The 18,066-nt window shown below is 40.4% G+C and overlaps 1 protein-coding gene across 1 annotated transcript in view; it reads right to left on the bottom strand.

Moving 5' to 3' along the window:
- LOC124804751 (chromatin assembly factor 1 subunit A-like) overlaps positions 1-18,066 on the bottom strand; it is a 102,756-nt gene that overhangs the window by 40,020 nt on the left and 44,670 nt on the right. The window contains exon 8 of the mRNA XM_047265056.1: positions 4,489-4,670. Within this exon, the coding sequence (XP_047121012.1) occupies positions 4,489-4,670 (182 nt within the window). The remainder of the gene's footprint in view (positions 1-4,488; positions 4,671-18,066) is intronic.

Raw genomic sequence — 18,066 nt, 5'->3', positions numbered from 1 at the left:
TATTCATCTCTTGGCCTCCCTCTGCAATTTTTACCCTCCAAGCTTCCCTCCAATACTAAATTGGTGACCCCTTGATACCTCAGAACAACTTCTACCAATTTGTCCCTTCTTCTAGTCAAGTTGTGCCACAAATTCCTCTTCTCCCAAGCTGTATTAAGTACCTCCTCATTAGTTATGTGATATACACCATAATCTTCAGCATTCTTCTGTAGCACCACATTTAAAAAGCTTGTATTCTCTTTTTGTCTAGACTATCTATTGTCCATTTTTCACTTCTTCAGAAATGCTTTCCTTGCCATAGACAGTCTACATTTTATATCCTCTCTACTTCGACCACCATCAGTTATTTTGCTCCCCAAATAGCAAAACTCATCTACAACTTTAAGAGTGTAGTTTCCCTCAGCATCACATGACTTCATTCGACTACATTCTATTATCCTCGTTTTGCTTTTGTGGATGTTCATCTTATGTCCTACTTTCAAGACACTGTCCATTCCGTTCAACTGCTCTTTGCTGTCTCTGACAGAATTACAATGTCATTGGCAAACCTCAAAGTTTTTATTTCTTCTCCATGGATTTTAATTCCCACTCCAAATCTTTCTTTTGTTGCCTTTACTGCTAGCTCAAAACACAGATTGAATAACATCAGTGATAGGCTAAAGCCCGATCTCACTCCCCCCTCAACCACTGCTTCCCTTTCATGTCCCTCGACTCTTATAACTGCTGTCTGGTATCTGTGTAAATTGTAAATAGCCTTTTGATCCCTGTATTTCACCCCTGCCATTTTCAGAATTTGAAATGGAGTATTCCAGTCAACATTGCCAAAAGCTTTTCTCTAAGTCTACAACACTAGAAACATAAATTTGCTCTCCTTAACCCATCTATTGAGGTAAGTCATAGGGTCAGTTTTACCTTACATGTTTCAACATTTTTTGGGATTGGAGTTTTTATATTCTTCTTGACGTCTGAGGGTATTTCGTCTGTCTGTAAGATGTATAATCTTACTCACCAGATGGAAGCATTTTGTCATGGTTTGCTATCCCATGGGTATCAGTAGTTCTAATGGAATGTTGCCTACTCCGGGGGCTTGTTTTGACTTAGGTCTTTCGGTGCTCAGTCAAATTCTTCACACAGTATCATATCTCCCATTTCATCTTCCTCTATGTCCTCTTCCATTTCCATAACATTGACCTCAAGTACATCACCCTTGTACAGACCCTCTATATACTCCTTCCACCTTTCTCTTCTTTGCTCAGGACTGCTTTTCCATCTGAGCTCTTGATAGTAATACAGGTGATTCTCTTTTCTCCAAAGGTCTCTTTATTTAATTTTCCTGTAGACAGTATCTATCTTACCCCTAGTGATGTAAGCTTCTACATCCTTACATTTGCCCTCTAGCCATCCCTGCTTAGCCATTTCACACTTCCTGTCAATCTCACTTTTTGAACCATTTGTATTCCTTTTCCCCTGCTTCACTTACTGCATTTTTATATCTTCTCCTTTCATCAATTAAATTCAACATCTCTTGAGTTACCCACGGATTTCAACTAGCCCTTGTCTTTTTATCTACTTGATCCTCTGCTGCCTTCACTATTTTCTCTCTCAGAGCTACCCATTCTTGTTCTACTGAATTTCTTTCTCCAGTTCTTGTCAATCATTCCCTAATGCTCTCTCTCAAACTCTCTACAACATCTGGTTCTTTCAGTTTATCCAGGGCGCATCTGCTTGAAATCCTACCATTTAGCAATTTCTTCAATTTTACTCCACAGTTCATAACAAATAAATTGTGGCCAGACTCCACATCTGCAGCTGGAAATTCCTCACAATTTAAAACCTGGTTCCTAAATCGCTGTTTTATCACTATATAATCAATCTGAAACCTCCCAGTGTCTCCAGGCCTCTTCCATGCATACAACCATCTTTCATGATTCATAAACCAAGTGTTAGCTACGATTAAGTTACACTCTGTGCAAAATTCTACCATGCGGCTTTCTCTTTCATTCCTTACTGCCAGTCCATATTCACCTACCTTTCCTTCTCTTCCTTTTCCTACTATCGAATTCCAGTCCCCCACGACTATTAAATTTTCGTCACCCGTAACTATCTGAATAATTTCTTTTATCACATCATACATTTCTTCAGTCTCTTCATAATCTGTGGAGCTAGTTGGCATATAAACTTTTTCTGCTGTGGTAGGCGTGGGCTTCGTGTCTATCTTGGCTACAATAATGTGTTTGCTTTGCTATTCATAGTAACTTACCTGTGTTCCTACTTCTTTAATTCATTATTAAACCTACTCCTGCATTACCCTTATTCGATTTTGTATTTATAACCCTATATTCACCTGGCCAGATGTCTTGTTCCTCTTGCCATCGAACTTCACTAATTCCCACCTCATTTAACTGTAACCTATCCATTTCCGTTTTTAAGTTTTTTAACCTACCTGTCCAACTAAGGGATCTGACATTCCATGTTCCGATCTGCAGAATTGCCAGTTTTGTTCCTCCTGATAACAATGTCCTGAGTCATCCCTGTCCGAAGAGCCAAATGGGGGACTATTTTACCTACAGAATATTTTACCCAAGAGAGTGCCATCATCATATAACCATACAGCAAAGCTGTACGCCCTCAGGAAAAATTATGGCTGTAGTTTCCCCCTGTTTTCAGTCGTTCACAGTAGCAACACAGCAAGGCCATTATGGCTGATGTTACAAGGCCAGATCAGTCAGTCCCCTGCAACTGTTCCTCTTCAGGAACCACATGGTGTCTGGCCTCTCCATTGTGGTAGCACCTAAGGTGCGACTATCTGTATCACTGAGGGATTGGCAAAGTCCGTATGTCATTTTGGGGGGGGAAGTTCCTTTGTAAAGGAAAATTTGAAAGTGGAACAGAATGTTTCTACTTTTGCTTTGCTACCCTCTATTTCAGTTCCTGTCTCATACTTGAGTCATTGGACATTAAATCTGGTGATACTAACAGCTTTTACATAGGACTAGAATTACTTTGGGTTTTGTGGAAGGTTGTTCGACAGAATTCTGTTATGGCAGTCACTGGAAGCTTCGCACATTTCTCTCGACAGCCAAATGTGTTGCTTTCATATTCACCTTCATACAAAAATATAAGAGATTTATTAAGCTCACATTTACCAAAACTGGATAATAATCATTACACTGAAAGCTGACCAGCCCACGGACTTGTTCCCATGCCACTTCCGGGATTTGGGTTGGCATGTTGGCCCTAGGTGGATTAACAATGATAGCTGCTACACTGGTCAACCTACAGGTGGTTTTTTGGCAGCTTCCCACATCTCACTAGGTGAATATCGTGATCTCACGAATGACTCGCCTCACTTACACGATCTGCAAATATGTAGAATAACACTCTCATGGGTAACACTAAAATCACACCTCTGGTGCGCATGAATTCTGTCCCTGAAGGGAAAGGGGTGGCAACAGGAAGGGCATCAGGCCACCCTCCAGCACTAGCTAGCGAAATCTAGCAATTAACATGTTGATACCGTGACGATATGTGATGAAGGTCAGCAGAAAGAAGAAATTTGTTGAAAGTTGAAATATTCTCACTATTTTTTATTTACTTAAATTTGGCATATTTCGTGACAGTACCTTTTCCGTAAAATGCTTACAAGGCGATATTTGTCTTGGCTTCAGTTGTCTAGTGGAAGTATGATTCCACAATGCAGTTTTGTCGGCTGCAGAAATGACCTGGTTCCATGCGTTTGCCTCATTTTTGGTGCTTCAAATACCATTTCTTCGAATGTGGTTTCTTCTTAAAGTTTATATAAAAAAAATAGTAACATAATTCATTTTTTCCTGTTCACTAGCAAATTATTTATAACGGTGACCTGCACATTGTTCTACCGTCAACACACACCAAGAGTTCACTGCCGAGTGATTACAGTCAAAGACGACTCCAGCGTAAAAGACATTTTACACAACACACAAGCTTCCACTCGTAACCAGTCTCTTTGATATTCTTCGTCACATTTACTAATAGTAATCAATATGCTTTCACTCTCAAAAATATAAGTAAATTAGCATATAATAAGGCAAATTACAATAAAAAAAATTCTGACAAAAATATAAGAAAACATTTACAATTTGGTATTGACAAATCCTGTAGAAAATAACACATCTCCCAGATCCATTACAAAGTCAACTGTATAAAAACACTATTGATGAAGGCCGTATTGCTTCAGTAGTCCTGCTGGACATCAATATGGAAAATATCATTGTGCTGTGTAATTGCTTCTATGTCCAATGGAGACATGCGAGTCAATAGCTGTATCAAAGATACAAAAGTAATGCTATTGCCTGGGGTCTGTCTAACATGAATGAAGAACACTTAATGTATGGATAATGTCAACTAATTTTGTTTACTTGCAAAATGCACTACATTAATCTGATACAGCACTGAGCAGACACAGTAAAAATTTTTAAGATGCCACAGATTAAGGATATATGTGCAAACCTCGTCTTTGTTGAATGGCTTTCTCTGGGATATGACTGAGCTTTTCTTGCGCCAGGTTCCCCAGTAAGGTGGCCGCCTGTTGTCCCAGAACTGCAAGAGCTTCGGCCGTGGCAGGTTTATTTCTGGGTGCAGCTCCACCACCTGGTTGTCAGCCCCACCAATAATCTCGTCCTCAGGATCATCTAGTATCACAGATGAATAAATGCATGTTTATACAAGCTGTCCCATACATAATAAAACAACTAAGCATGAAATGTAGAAATTATATATATATATATATATATATATATATATATATATAAAAAAAAACAAAGATGATTTGACTTACCAAATGAAAGTGCTGGCAGGTCGACAGACACACAAACAACCACAAACATACACACAAAATTCCAGCTTTCGCAACAAACTGTTGCCTCATCAGGAAAGAGGGAAGGAGAGGGAAAAACGAAAGGAAGTGGGTTTTAAGGGAGAGGGTAAGGAGTCATTCCAATCCCGGGAGCGGAAAGACTTACCTTAGGGGGAAAAAAGGACGGGTATACACTCGCACACACACACATATCCATCCACACATATACAGGCACAAGCAGACATATATTTGTCTTTAAATATGTCTGCTTGTGTCTGTATATGTGTGGATGGATATGTGTTTTTATATATACACTCCTGGAAATTGAAATAAGAACACCGTGAATTCATTGTCCCAGGAAGGGGAAACTTTATTGACACATTCCTGGGGTCAGATACATCACATGATCACACTGACAGAACCACAGGCACATAGACACAGGCAACAGAGCATGCACAATGTCGGCACTAGTACAGTGTATATCCACCTTTCGCAGCAATGCAGGCTGCTATTCTCCCATGGAGACGATCGTAGAGATGCTGGATGTAGTCCTGTGGAACGGCTTGCCATGCCATTTCCACCTGGCGCCTCAGTTGGACCAGCGTTCGTGCTGGACGTGCAGACCGCGTGAGACGACGCTTCATCCAGTCCCAAACATGCTCAATGGGGGACAGATCCGGAGATCTTGCTGGCCAGGGTAGTTGACTTACACCTTCTAGAGCACGTTGGGTGGCACGGGATACATGCGGACGTGCATTGTCCTGTTGGAACAGCAAGTTCCCTTGCCGGTCTAGGAATGGTAGAACGATGGGTTCGATGACGGTTTGGATGCACCATGCACTATTCAGTGCCCCCTCAACGATCACCAGTGGTGTACGGCCAGTGTAGGAGATCGCTCCCCACACCATGATGCCGGGTGTTGGCCCTGTGTGCCTCGGTCGTATGCAGTCCTGATTGTGGCGCTCACCTGCACGGCGCCAAACACGCATACGACCATCATTGGCACCAAGGCAGAAGGGACTCTCATCGCTGAAGACGACACGTCTCCATTCGTCCCTCCGTTCACGCCTGTCGCGACACCACTGGAGGCGGGCTGCACGATGTTGGGGCGTGAGCGGAAGACGGCCTAACGGTGTGCGGGACCGTAGCCCAGCTTCATGGAGACGGTTGCGAATGGTCCTCGCCGATACCCCAGGAGCAACAGTGTCCCTAATTTGCTGGGAAGTGGCGGTGCGGTCCCCTACGACACTGCGTAGGATCCTACGGTCTTTGCGTGCATCCGTGCGTCGCTGCGGTCTGGTCCCAGGTCAACGGGCACGTGCACCTTCCGCCGACCACTGGCGACAACATCGATGTACTGTGGAGACCTCACGCACCACGTGTTGAGCAATTCGGCGGTACGTCCACCCGGCCTCCCGCATGCCCACTAAACGCCCTCGCTCAAAGTCCGTCAACTGCACATACGGTTCACGTCCACGCTGTCGCGGCATGCTACCAGTGTTAAAGACTGCGATGGAGCTCCGTATGCCACGGCAAACTGGCTGACACTGACGGCGGCGGTGCACAAATGCTGCGCAGCTAGCGCCATTCGACGGCCAACACCGCGGTTCCTGGTGTGTCCGCTGTGCCGTGCGTGTGATCATTGCTTGTACAGCCCTCTCGCAGTGTCCGGAGCAAGTATGGTGGGTCTGACACACCGGTGTCAATGTGTTCTTTATTCCATTTCCAGGAGTGTGTGTGTGTGTGTGTGTGTGTGTGTATATATATATATATATATATATATATATATAATGGAAGGAAACATTCCACGTGGGAAAAATTATATATAAAAATAAAGATGAGGTGACTTACCGAACAAAAACGCTGGCAGGTCGATAGACACACAAACAAACACAAACATACACACAAAATTCAAGCTTTCGCAACAAATTGTTGCCTCATCAGGAAAGAGGGAAGGAGAGGGGAAGACGAAAGGAAGTGGGTTTTAAAGGAGAGGGTAAGGAGTCATTCCAATCCCGGGAGCGGAAAGACTTACCTTAGGGGGAAAAAAGGACAGGTATACACTCGCACACACGCACATATCCATCCACACATACAGACACAAGCAGACATATTTAAAGACAAAGAGTTTGGGCAGAGATGTCAGTCGAGGCAGAAGTGTAGAGGCAAAGAAGTTGTTGAAAGACAGGTGAGGTATGAGTGGCGGCAACTTGAAATTAGCGGAGATTGAGGCCTGGCGGATGACGAGAAGAGAGGATGTACTGAAGGGCAAGTTCCCATCTCCGGAGTTCGGATAGGTTGGTGTTGGTGGGAAGTATCCAGATAACCCGGACGGTGTAACACTGTGCCAAGATGTGCTGGCCGTGCACCAAGGCATGTTTAGCCACAGGGTGATCCTCATTACCAACAAACACTGTCTGCCTGTGTCCATTCATGCGAATGGACAGTTTGTTGCTGGTCATTCCCACATAGAATGCGTCACAGTGTAGGCAGGTCAGTTGGTAAATCACGTGGGTGCTTTCACACGTGGCTCTGCCTTTGATCGTGTACACCTTCCGGGTTACAGGACTGGAGTAGGTGGTGGTGGGAGGGTGCATGGGACAGGTTTTGCATCGGGGGCGGTTACAAGGATAGGAGCCAGAGGGTAGGGAAGGTGGTTTGGGGATTTCATAGGGATGAACTAACAGGTTACGAAGGTTAGGTGGACGGCGGAATGACACTCTTGGCGGAGTGGGGAGGATTTCATGAAGGATGGATCTCATTTCAGGGCAGGATTTGAGGAAGTCGTATCCCTGCTGGAGAGCCACATTCAGAGTCTGGTCCAGTCCCGGAAAGTATCCTGTCACAAGTGGGGCACTTTTGTGGTTCTTCTGTGGGGGATTCTGGGTTTGAGGGGACGAGGAAGTGGCTCTGGTTATTTGCTTCTGTACCAGGTCGGGAGGGTAGTTGCGGGATGCGAAAGCTGTGATAGATCGTGGATTTGTGGGGTCAATTTTATATGGGACGCCATACTTCTTTATTAATAGTGTAAACTGTTGTCGCACATCTGACACATAAAATAAAGAAATGAACATTTTAATTGAGCTAAGTATCCTAACCCAATAGACAAAGTCCTTAGTTTGCCTGAAAAAAAAAAGAAGTTTTGTGGCAACAAAAGCTTGGCAGCTGTAAACACATTTAACACTAGTTAAAGATTATACATAATAATACAGGGTGATTCAAAAAGAATACCACAACTTTAAAAATGTGTATTTAATGAAAGAAACATAATATAACCTTCTGTTATACATCATTACAAAGAGTATTTAAAAAGGTTTTTTTTCACTCAAAAACAAGTTCAGAGATGTTCAATATGGCCCCCTCCAGACACTCGAGCAATATCAACCCGATACTCCAACTCGTTCCACACTCTCTGTAGCATATCAGGCGTAACAGCTTGGATAGCTGCTGTTATTTCTTGTTTCAAATCATCAATGGTGGCTGGGAGAGGTGGCCGAAACACCATATCCTTAACATACCCCCATAAGAAAAAATCGCAGGGGGTAAGATCAGGGCTTCTTGGAGGCCAGTGATGAAGTGCTCTGTCACGGGCTGCCTGGCGGCCGATCCATCGCCTCGGGTAGTTGACATTCAGGTAGTTACGGACAGATAAGTGCCAATGTGGTGGCGCTCCATCCTGCTGAAATATGAATTGTTGTGCTTCTTGTTCGAGCTGAGGGAACAGCCAATTCTCTAACATCTCCAGATACTGTAGTCCAGTTACAGTAGCACCTTCGAAGAAAAAGGGACCAAAAACTTTATTGGCTGAAATGGCACAGAAAACGTTCACCTTAGGCGAGTCACGTTCATACTGAGTTGTTTCCCGCGGATTCTCAGTGCCCCATATACAGACATTGTGACGGTTGACTTTCCCGTTAGTGTGGAAAGTTGCTTCATCACTAAACACAATCTTTGAAACGAAAGATTCATCTGTTTCCATTTGAGCAAGGATAAAATCACAGAAATCGATTCTTTTAATCTTATCAGCTGCAGACAGTGCTTGAACCAATTTCAGACGATAAGGTTTCATAACTAACATTTTTTGTAGGACTCTCCATACAGTTGATTGTGGAATTTGCAGCTCTCTGCTAGCTCTACGAGTCAATTTTCCTGGGCTGCGAACAAATGCTTGCTGGATGCGTGCTACATTTTCATCACTCGTTCTCGGCCGTCCAGAACTTTTCCCTTTGCACAAACACCCATTCTCTGTAAACTGTTTATACCAACGTTTAATACACCACCTATCAGGAGGTTTAACACCATACTTCGTTCGAAATGCACGCTGAACAACTGTCGTCGATTCACTTCTGCTGTGCTTTCTGTTAAGCGGTCGCCATCTTAGCATCAACTGACGCTGACGCCTAGCCAACAGCGCCTCAAGCGAACAAATGTACAACTAAATGAAACTTTATAGCTCCCTTAATTCGCCGACAGATAGTGCTTAGCTCTGCCTTTTGTCGTTGCAGAGTTTTAAATTCCTAAAGTTGTGGTATTCTTTTTGAATCACCCTGTATTATGAAAAGGAAAGTTGCTACTCACCATATAGCAGAGATGATGAGTTGCAGATAGGCACAACAAACAACAAAAAGACTACCACAAATAAAGCTTTTGGCCATTAACACTTGGACACCCAGTGGGGTCAAAATGACCCTTTTCGGTTTTTAAGTGCTACAGATGTTTTGAAGAATAATGCATGCAACATTTACTTTCATGGCATTTATTTACTTGACATGTACTTTCATTACATTAAAAAACAGTGCATTTCACCTAATTGATCCCTTTAGAAAAAAGCTATCATTTTGTTCACTGTTATGTCGTACATTTATCTCATGCATTATGCAGCCTCAGCTACTTTAATCTGTAGTGCAATAATTTGCTTTTGTTTATATTATTGCCACATGAAATGACAACAGTGGATTCGGTTTACCACTGTTCGTCATTCCCTTGTAAGAATCAGTCTTTCAAAGGTGACTGTGAGCTGAAGATGAATCGTAAAGAATATTTACGAGATGAAGGGATTCTTGCAGAGTTACAAAGAGTTATGGAGTGTGAGTCAAATGGTAGCAAACTTTTCTCTGACGATTCAAAGTAAGAGTTTTTACTGTAGACATTCAGAGAAGTTGAATCATCTAATACTAATTATTCTGATTCATCAGATACAGATAATGGAAGTTTACAGTCTAGTAAGTATATTATTATTATTTCTTTCCTTTCTCAGATTTTATGTCTGGTTAAAAATGGAAAGTGACGCGGACCTTGATCAAGCGTCACTTCCTTTTAAATGTACGGTATATGTTACATTGCATTTAGGAACTTTCGGGTAATTGAACATGTATCAATAATTACAGATTTCTGTAGTTGTATATATAAGTTTGGGTGTAGCTGTATTGCGTTGATGTACTGGTGGATATTGTGTGGTGTGACTCCTGCAGTTGATATATAATTGGTATAATGTCAACTTTATCCTGATGCCACATGTCCTTGACTTCCTCAGCCAGTTGGATGTATTTTTCAATTTTTTCTCCCGTTTTCTTCTGTATATTTATTGTATTGGGTATGGATATTTCGATTAGTTGTGTTAATTTCTTCTTTTTGTTGGTGAGTATGATGTCAGGTTTGTTATGTGGTGGTGTTTTATCTGTTATAATGGTTCTGTTCCAGTATAGTTTGTATTCATCATTCTCCAGTACATTTTGTGGTGCATACTTGTATGTGGGAACGTGTTGTTTTATTAGTTTATGTTTATGGCAAGTTGTTGATGTATTATTTTTGCTACATTGTCATGTCTTCTGGGGTATTCTGTATTTGCTAGTATTGTACATCCGCTTGTGATGTGATCTACTGTTTCTATCTGTTGTTTGCAAAGTCTGCATTTATCTGTTGTGGTATTGGGATCTTTAATAATATGCTTGCTGTAATATCTGGTGTTTATTGTTTGATCCTGTATTGCAGTCATGAACCCTTCCATCTCACTGTATATAGTGCCTTTTCTTAGCCATGTGTTGGATGCGTCTTGATCGATGTGTGGCTCTGTTAGATGATACGGGTGCTTGCCATGTAGTGTTTTCTTTTTCCAATTTACTTTCTTTGTATCTGTTGATGTTATGTGATCTAAAGGGTTGTAGAAGTGGTTATGGAATTGCAATGGTGTAGCCGATGTATTTATATGAGTGATTGCTTTGTGTATTTTGCTAGTTTCTGCTCGTTCTATAAAGAATTTTCTTAAATTTATGTCGATAAATCCCCTTCCTCCTTCCTTTCTGCTAAATGTGAATCTTTCTGTTGCTGAATGTATGTGATGTATTCTATATTTGTGGCATTGTGATCATGTAAGTGTATTGAGTGCTTCTAGGTCTGTGTTACTCCATTTCACTACTCCAAATGAGTAGGTTCTGTTTTCAGTATTTTTGTTGGTCTTTGTCTATATTTTTCTATTAGTTCTTCTTTAATATTTGTATTATCTATTCCTATTTTTTGTCTGTATCCTAGATATTTATAGGCATCTGTTTTTTCCATCGCTTCTATGCAGTCGCTGTGGTTATCCAATATGTAATATTCTTGTTTAGTGTGTTTTCCCTTGACTATGCTACTTTTCTTACATTTGTCTGTTCCAAAAGCTATATTTATATCATTGCTGAATACTTCTGTGCTCTATAGATTGAGAAGAATCATGTAACAGAAGAGGAGATAATCCTGATCCTTTGAGTGTACAACACATGTGACTGCTTCTTCATCGTCTGATGAAAGACATAAAGAAGTTGCTCCTGATGGAACAGTTTGGATAGAAGTAGTGCCTAATTCACACGGTGGGCATCTTCCTAATCACAATATTTTGAGAGAATCTCCTGGATCTACACCACATGCAAAAAGAAATGTAAGTGATAAACTTGTAGCATGTGCTTGGCACATTTCATAGACAATTATATAATCAAACATATCTTGAAATGTACTGTAACAGAGGCACACGAGTACTAGGAAATGGCAACTGGTCAATGACCACAGAAGAACTAGAAGCATTTATTGCAATTATTTATGCTTGTGGTGTGAGTGGTTGCTAAAGTACAGACCTTCACATTTTATGGCCAGATTCCCGGGGCCTGCCATTTTGTATGGAAACCATGAGTAGAAACAGATTCTGTGAGATTCCTGAGGTTCGACGAGAAGTCTACACGCTCTGTATGATTACAGAATGATGAGTTTGCATTGGTTTTTGCTGTCTGTAACAAATTCATAGAAAACTGTACAATGTGTTACAAACCTGGAAGTGACATAACAACAGACGACCAGCTCTTCCCAAGTAAAATGAGGTGCCCATTCACACAATTCATGGCTTCAAAGCCTGACAAGTATGGGCAAAAATACTGGTTAGCTGTGGATGTTGAAAGCCAGTATACACTCAATGGTTTCCCTTATCTTGGTAAGGATACTGGCAGAGGCAGAAATGCCACTACAGACAATTACTTCACTTTACTCAAACTAGCCAAAAAATTGAAAAAAAAAAAAAAAAATCAGCTTCCATTGTAGCAGCACTAAATAGAGCAAGAAGAGAAATACCACATGCTTTGAAGTTGTTGAAGAGACTTCTGTACTTCACAAAAGTTTTAAAGCATGATACTTCCTTGACAGTCTATCAAGGAAAGAAAGCAAAAAAAGTGCTAGTAATGTCTTCCCTTCATTATAGTGTGACCATAAATACAAATGAGAAAAAACTCCACAAACTGTATGTTATTGCAACAAAATAAAATATGGGGTTGACATAGCAGGCAAAATGGCGAGGCAGTATTCAGTCAACGCTCCCTCAAGAAGATGGCCAGTGTACTACTCCTAAAATATCCTTGAGCTAGCAGGAACAAATGCTTATGTAGTATTTAGAGCTGTTACTGGGAAGAAGATCAAAATAAAATACTTTATTCAGCATCTTGCAGATGAAATACCTCCTGAGTATGTGAAGAGTCGCTTTCCTTGTATGACCACAGACAAGCATGAAAATGAAGATGAAATGCTACAGAACTGCTCTAAATTTCAAGTTCTCGAATTCTGTAAAATGCAATAAAACTATTTCCAAGTGCAGTGTTTGTAAGATGATGGTTTGTGGAAAACGTACAAAGGAAACTGAAAACAAATGTGTCAATTGTGTAAAACAATGAAGTAGCTGACATTTCTATATGCATGAAAAGCTCAATTTTTTATGAATTAAGAACCAAGAAAAGCTTGTTTGGGTGTTACCAGGTTCAGTGAAATTTGTTTATATGTCAATAAATAATATAATTTGTGTCTGTTCTTTTATTCACAACTCTGTATCTGAAATGGCTATAAATCTTGTAAACATTAAAATATAATAAATGCTTAAAATTACGAAATAGTAGTTCAGAAAATGTTTTTTAAATGGTGGGGGTCAAAATGACCCCTCTGGGCGTTCGAGGGTGCAGGCAAAGTCTGTGCGCCCGAATGTTAAGGCATTTGTCAACAGTAGATCACACACAAACACAAACACACACACACACACACACGTGCGCACACGCACACTCACGTGTGTGCGCGTGTTTGCAACTCACCGTTACATGGTGAGTAGCAACTTTCCTTTTCATAATATCGTCACATTCCATCCCAGATTTTCCATTGTTTGATTTTTGCCTGACAACTGTATAATAGTTGATGATAAAGGATAGATTGCTTTTCACCACACAGACGAAGCACTGAGTCACATACAAGCACAATATAAAAGAATACTAGAAATATTTAAGCACAATGTAAAAGAATACTAGAAATATTTAAGCTTTTGGACAAAGTTGCACAACAACAACAACAACAACAACAACAACAACAACTTAACACGCACAAGGCTACTGACTTCGGGCACTAAGACCCAATAGACTGCATGTGGCATGAGCAAGAGTGAGATAAAGGCAAGGTGGTGGCGGTAAAATACCAGACAGATACGGACAGTTTGTGGCATCATGTAAAATAATTCAAGATTTTTTTGTATAGATTTTTTTCTGCATAGTTCCTTTTGTTTTGATTCAGGTGCTAAACAATTACCAGAAATAACCACCTCAAGAGAGAGGCCAATGTGTGGTGTCGTACATGGGTGGGGGGGGGGAAATCGCCCATGGTTGTCCAAAGAAATTACCAATGTGAATTTCAAAGGGAGCCACCAGACATTACAATGAGTATGACTTGGCATTACAAGTTCCTAGCCACTGGGAGTGTTAACAGTCAGTCAGATCCTGGCAGAAAACACATATCTGATGAAGTGGTAGAGATTACAGAGGCCTTCAAAAGAAACCCATCGAAGACTGTTAAGCACCATGATAGTTCAGCATCCCTTACTCAACAGTTCAAAAGATGCTTCATGAATAACTTTCTCTGAACATATATGAAGTTCAAATTGTGCAAACACTGAAGGAGAATGACTTGCTGCTTGCCTTGATTTTGCTACTGAGATCTTGGACTGGATTCGGTAAAGTACCAACTAATTAGGAAATAACATTCTCTGGTGAAGCAACCTTCCACATATGTGGAAAGTTTTATTGGGACAACATTTGCATCTGGGATTCAGGAAACCCTCACACTTCTCAGGAAAATGCCAGAGAAACTGAGAAGGTGAATTTGTGGCATGTGCTGATGAAAAATAGCATAGTTGAACCATTTTTCTCCATCGAGCAAATGGTAGTAGGAAACGTTTATCTGGACATGCCTGAGCAATTTTCTGTCCCTTAGCTTCTTCCCTTTCATCCAAATGTGATCTTCCAGCAGGATGGTGGACCACAACCCTGGAGTTTACATGTTTGTGACTTTCTGAACTGAATATTTCCACAGTGATGGATAGGACACAATGCACCGCTACCCTCATGAGACTTAACCCTTCCGTATTTTTTCATATAGGGTTACGTGAAAGTCATTATGTGTTTTTTCATATAGGGTTATGTGAAAGTCATTATGTATGCCTCACCTATATGTGGTCTTGACAATCTCCACAGAAGAATTGCAGATGCAATAGGATCCCCATTATCCCACATACACTTGTGCATACACGAGTTGAGATACAAGTATCGTCTAGACATTATAAAGGTTACGAAAGGAGCCAGTGCAAAAGTGTATTACTTTTGTACAGAACTTTGAATTACTTTACATGATGCCACAAATGACAAGTACCTACGAGTCACTGTACCTTTTTTTAATCACATTTTAAAAATGTTGAAGTTTTTTGTGGACACATTGCACTGCAATTGATAAGCTTGGACTCTGTAATTCGTCAAAACACACACAAATTCCCCTTCTCTCTTCTGCAATACTGAAATAATGAGAGTATGTATTTTTTTCCTTCCCTTTCTATTAATGGTAAGTAAACAACGTAAACAGACTGTTACCCAAATGAAGGTTTCTAATCGTAAATGTACCACACTGCAAAACCCTGCACATATTTTCAAACAAACTGTTTCAATTCTCTTTTGTGATGTTTAATGTCACTGAAACACACATTGTTTCAAATTTTGTATAACACAAAAATGGACATGCAAAAAACAATGTAAACTTGAGTATTTTATCTTTCTCTAAATTCCTTTTAAACTGCTGGCTGGTGATCCTATTCCTCAGACCAGGCATCAAAGATCAATGAATTATTCCCTTTGCTTTCTTTTGAACTGTTTCTTTATCTGTGTTGTTCACATCGTCAGTCTGAAGAATGGTTTGATGCAGCTCTCCATGGTTGTCTATCTTTACAAGTGTCTTTGTCTTTGCATAACTACTGCACACAACATCCACGTTAACTGCTTATGTGTTCGAACCTGAGTGTGTGTGTGTGTCTACAATTTTTATCCCCCCCCCCCCCCCCCCACCCCAATCTTTCCTCCATTACTACATTGACAATTCCTCGATGCCTCAGGACGTGTCCAATCAACCGAGTCACTTATTTTTTTCGGTCAAGCTGAGTCATATATTTCTTGTCTTACCAATTTGATTCAGTATCTTTTAATTAGTTAACCTCTTCAGTATTCTTCTGTAACACCACATGTCAGAAGGTTTTATTCTCTTCTGGCCTGAACTGTTTTGTTTGTCTTCCATGTGTCACTGCCATACAAGGCTACACTCCAGACAAATGTTTCAGAAAATACTTCCTAACACTCAAATTTATATTCGATGTTAATAAATTTAACTTTTTCAGAAACACTTGTCTTGCCATCGCCATTACACATTTTATATCCCCTTTACTTCAACCACTGTCAATTATTTTGCTGCCTTCTCCTCCTGCAGGGTGAGGATGATAAAAAGGGTATTAAATGGCGACAAATTTTTCGGTAAACATATATGGCAAAAAAAGAATTGTTTCAATTTTTATAATCCCCTACCAAAAAGGTAGGGCCCAGTGAGCAAGCCAACCGTCAAAATAATGGTAAATATTGACCCGAAATTGGATGGTTCTTGACCTAAACATTTCAAAGCCTTTACATAGGCATTACACATTGTATGAATATTGTAAGTTCTGATGTTTACAAGTTGTCTGCCTCAGGTCTTGTGGACATCACTAGCTAAAAGCCTAAACACTCTTTTGTTGACATTAGGTCCATAAGGCATTTATTTAGGAACAAGTTGGCTTCAGAAAGGGCTTCACAAAATTTACGATGTAATGTTTTACTAATTACTTAGGCAATAAGCATCAGCAGCACCTACCACTGTCCTCCCCACAACCTACAAAGACGTTGGCAACAGCCGGTAAGGAGATGACTTGTTCCTTTGTTCATGCACGTGCAACTACTGATCGCATGAGCACGCGGTATGTTGTGTACGAGCTGGCAACTCCGCTGCCCACCACTTGCCATCTGTCAATCAAAGTAGTTTTTACTGGAGTATATATTTTATCTACTTTCATCACTGGAGCATTCCAAAAAGTTAAATGAATGAACTTGAAAACAAAAGCAAATAACTTATTTTCTTCCTAAAAGAGCCAAAAAGGCAAGAAAGGTGACCAACCTCTGTAACTGCAGTTTATTTTCTATACAAGTTGTATATAACCTTCTGCTCCCTGTGATTTTATCCCTGCTTTGACACATATCGTATTATCCTGTATTAATTTTTGCAACCGTGACTAATTAGTTCAGTAATATTAGCATCTGTCAGGTGAATAATTAAATGAAATAGAACCTTCACACTGCTTTTCTACTCGAGACACTAAGTTTAGCTTGTATGCTCTTAGGACCCTCACTGTCTTGCATTTAAGAGTCTTCATCATCGTCATCTTCACTGCAAGCATTAGGCCTTTTTTGTTGTGACTGTTACTGTACCCACTGCTTCCTCAGTCTTCCTTAACTACTTCTCCCAAGTTGCTTACATCATCTTATCTGGAGAGGTGATATCTCTCCACTCATTTTTTCGAGACATCCATTACTGTTATTCAGTTATTTCCGAATTTCCAAATTCTGTATGCTCTTCGGCATCCCTTTATTGCTTTTAACAACCTAATCTTTGTTGTGTGTATGCGACTTTCTTGACACCTGCTTATTACCCATTATTCACTTCCATAAACAAGCTCTGGAACTGTCATTGTCTTATAAAATTTTAATCTGGTTTCTTTCCCCATTTCATTTTGTAGGGACCTGTTTAATGTTCCACATATATTCCCAAACTTTACGAATTTCTTTTCTATGTCTTTGTCATACTCATATGCAACATCACAATGTAAGTTGGTAATTATTGATCTGTTCTATCAGTGACCACAATTTTTGTCCGCATATGATGTTTCCCTTTAAAGGCTGTTGACTTTGTCTTCTTTTCTCAAATCGTCAAATGGTACTTTTTACAAACCTTATGTAATAAATATATTCTCCTTTGTAGTTCACCTTCATTCTCTGACACCAGTGTGATGTCTGCATATAAAAGGCAATACAAGTGGGAATTTATGCTATTCTTCAGTTACTCCAGTGAGAATTTCCTTCCATTTCTGAACTGCGTTATCTAAATAAATGTTAAAAAGTGTGGGCGAAATGCTGCACTGTTGTCAAACAACTTTGTTTGTGGTTATAGGCTGTCAGATTAGCATTTATATCTAAAATTAAGCAATGTGTTTGTACTGACTTTTTAAAACATTCATTAGGTAATGATCAAAGCAGATAAAATGAATTAAAATTTGTGCTGCGGCTGGGACTCGAACCCGGGTCCTCTTGCCTGCTAAGCAGAAATGCTAACCATTACACCAC

The sequence above is a fragment of the Schistocerca piceifrons genome, chromosome 7, assembly GCF_021461385.2.
Source record: "Schistocerca piceifrons isolate TAMUIC-IGC-003096 chromosome 7, iqSchPice1.1, whole genome shotgun sequence".
NCBI classification, from domain to species: Eukaryota; Metazoa; Arthropoda; class Insecta; order Orthoptera; family Acrididae; genus Schistocerca; species Schistocerca piceifrons.
The sequence above is the reverse complement of the archived record's forward strand: the minus strand, read 5'-3'. Positions and strand labels throughout refer to the sequence as shown.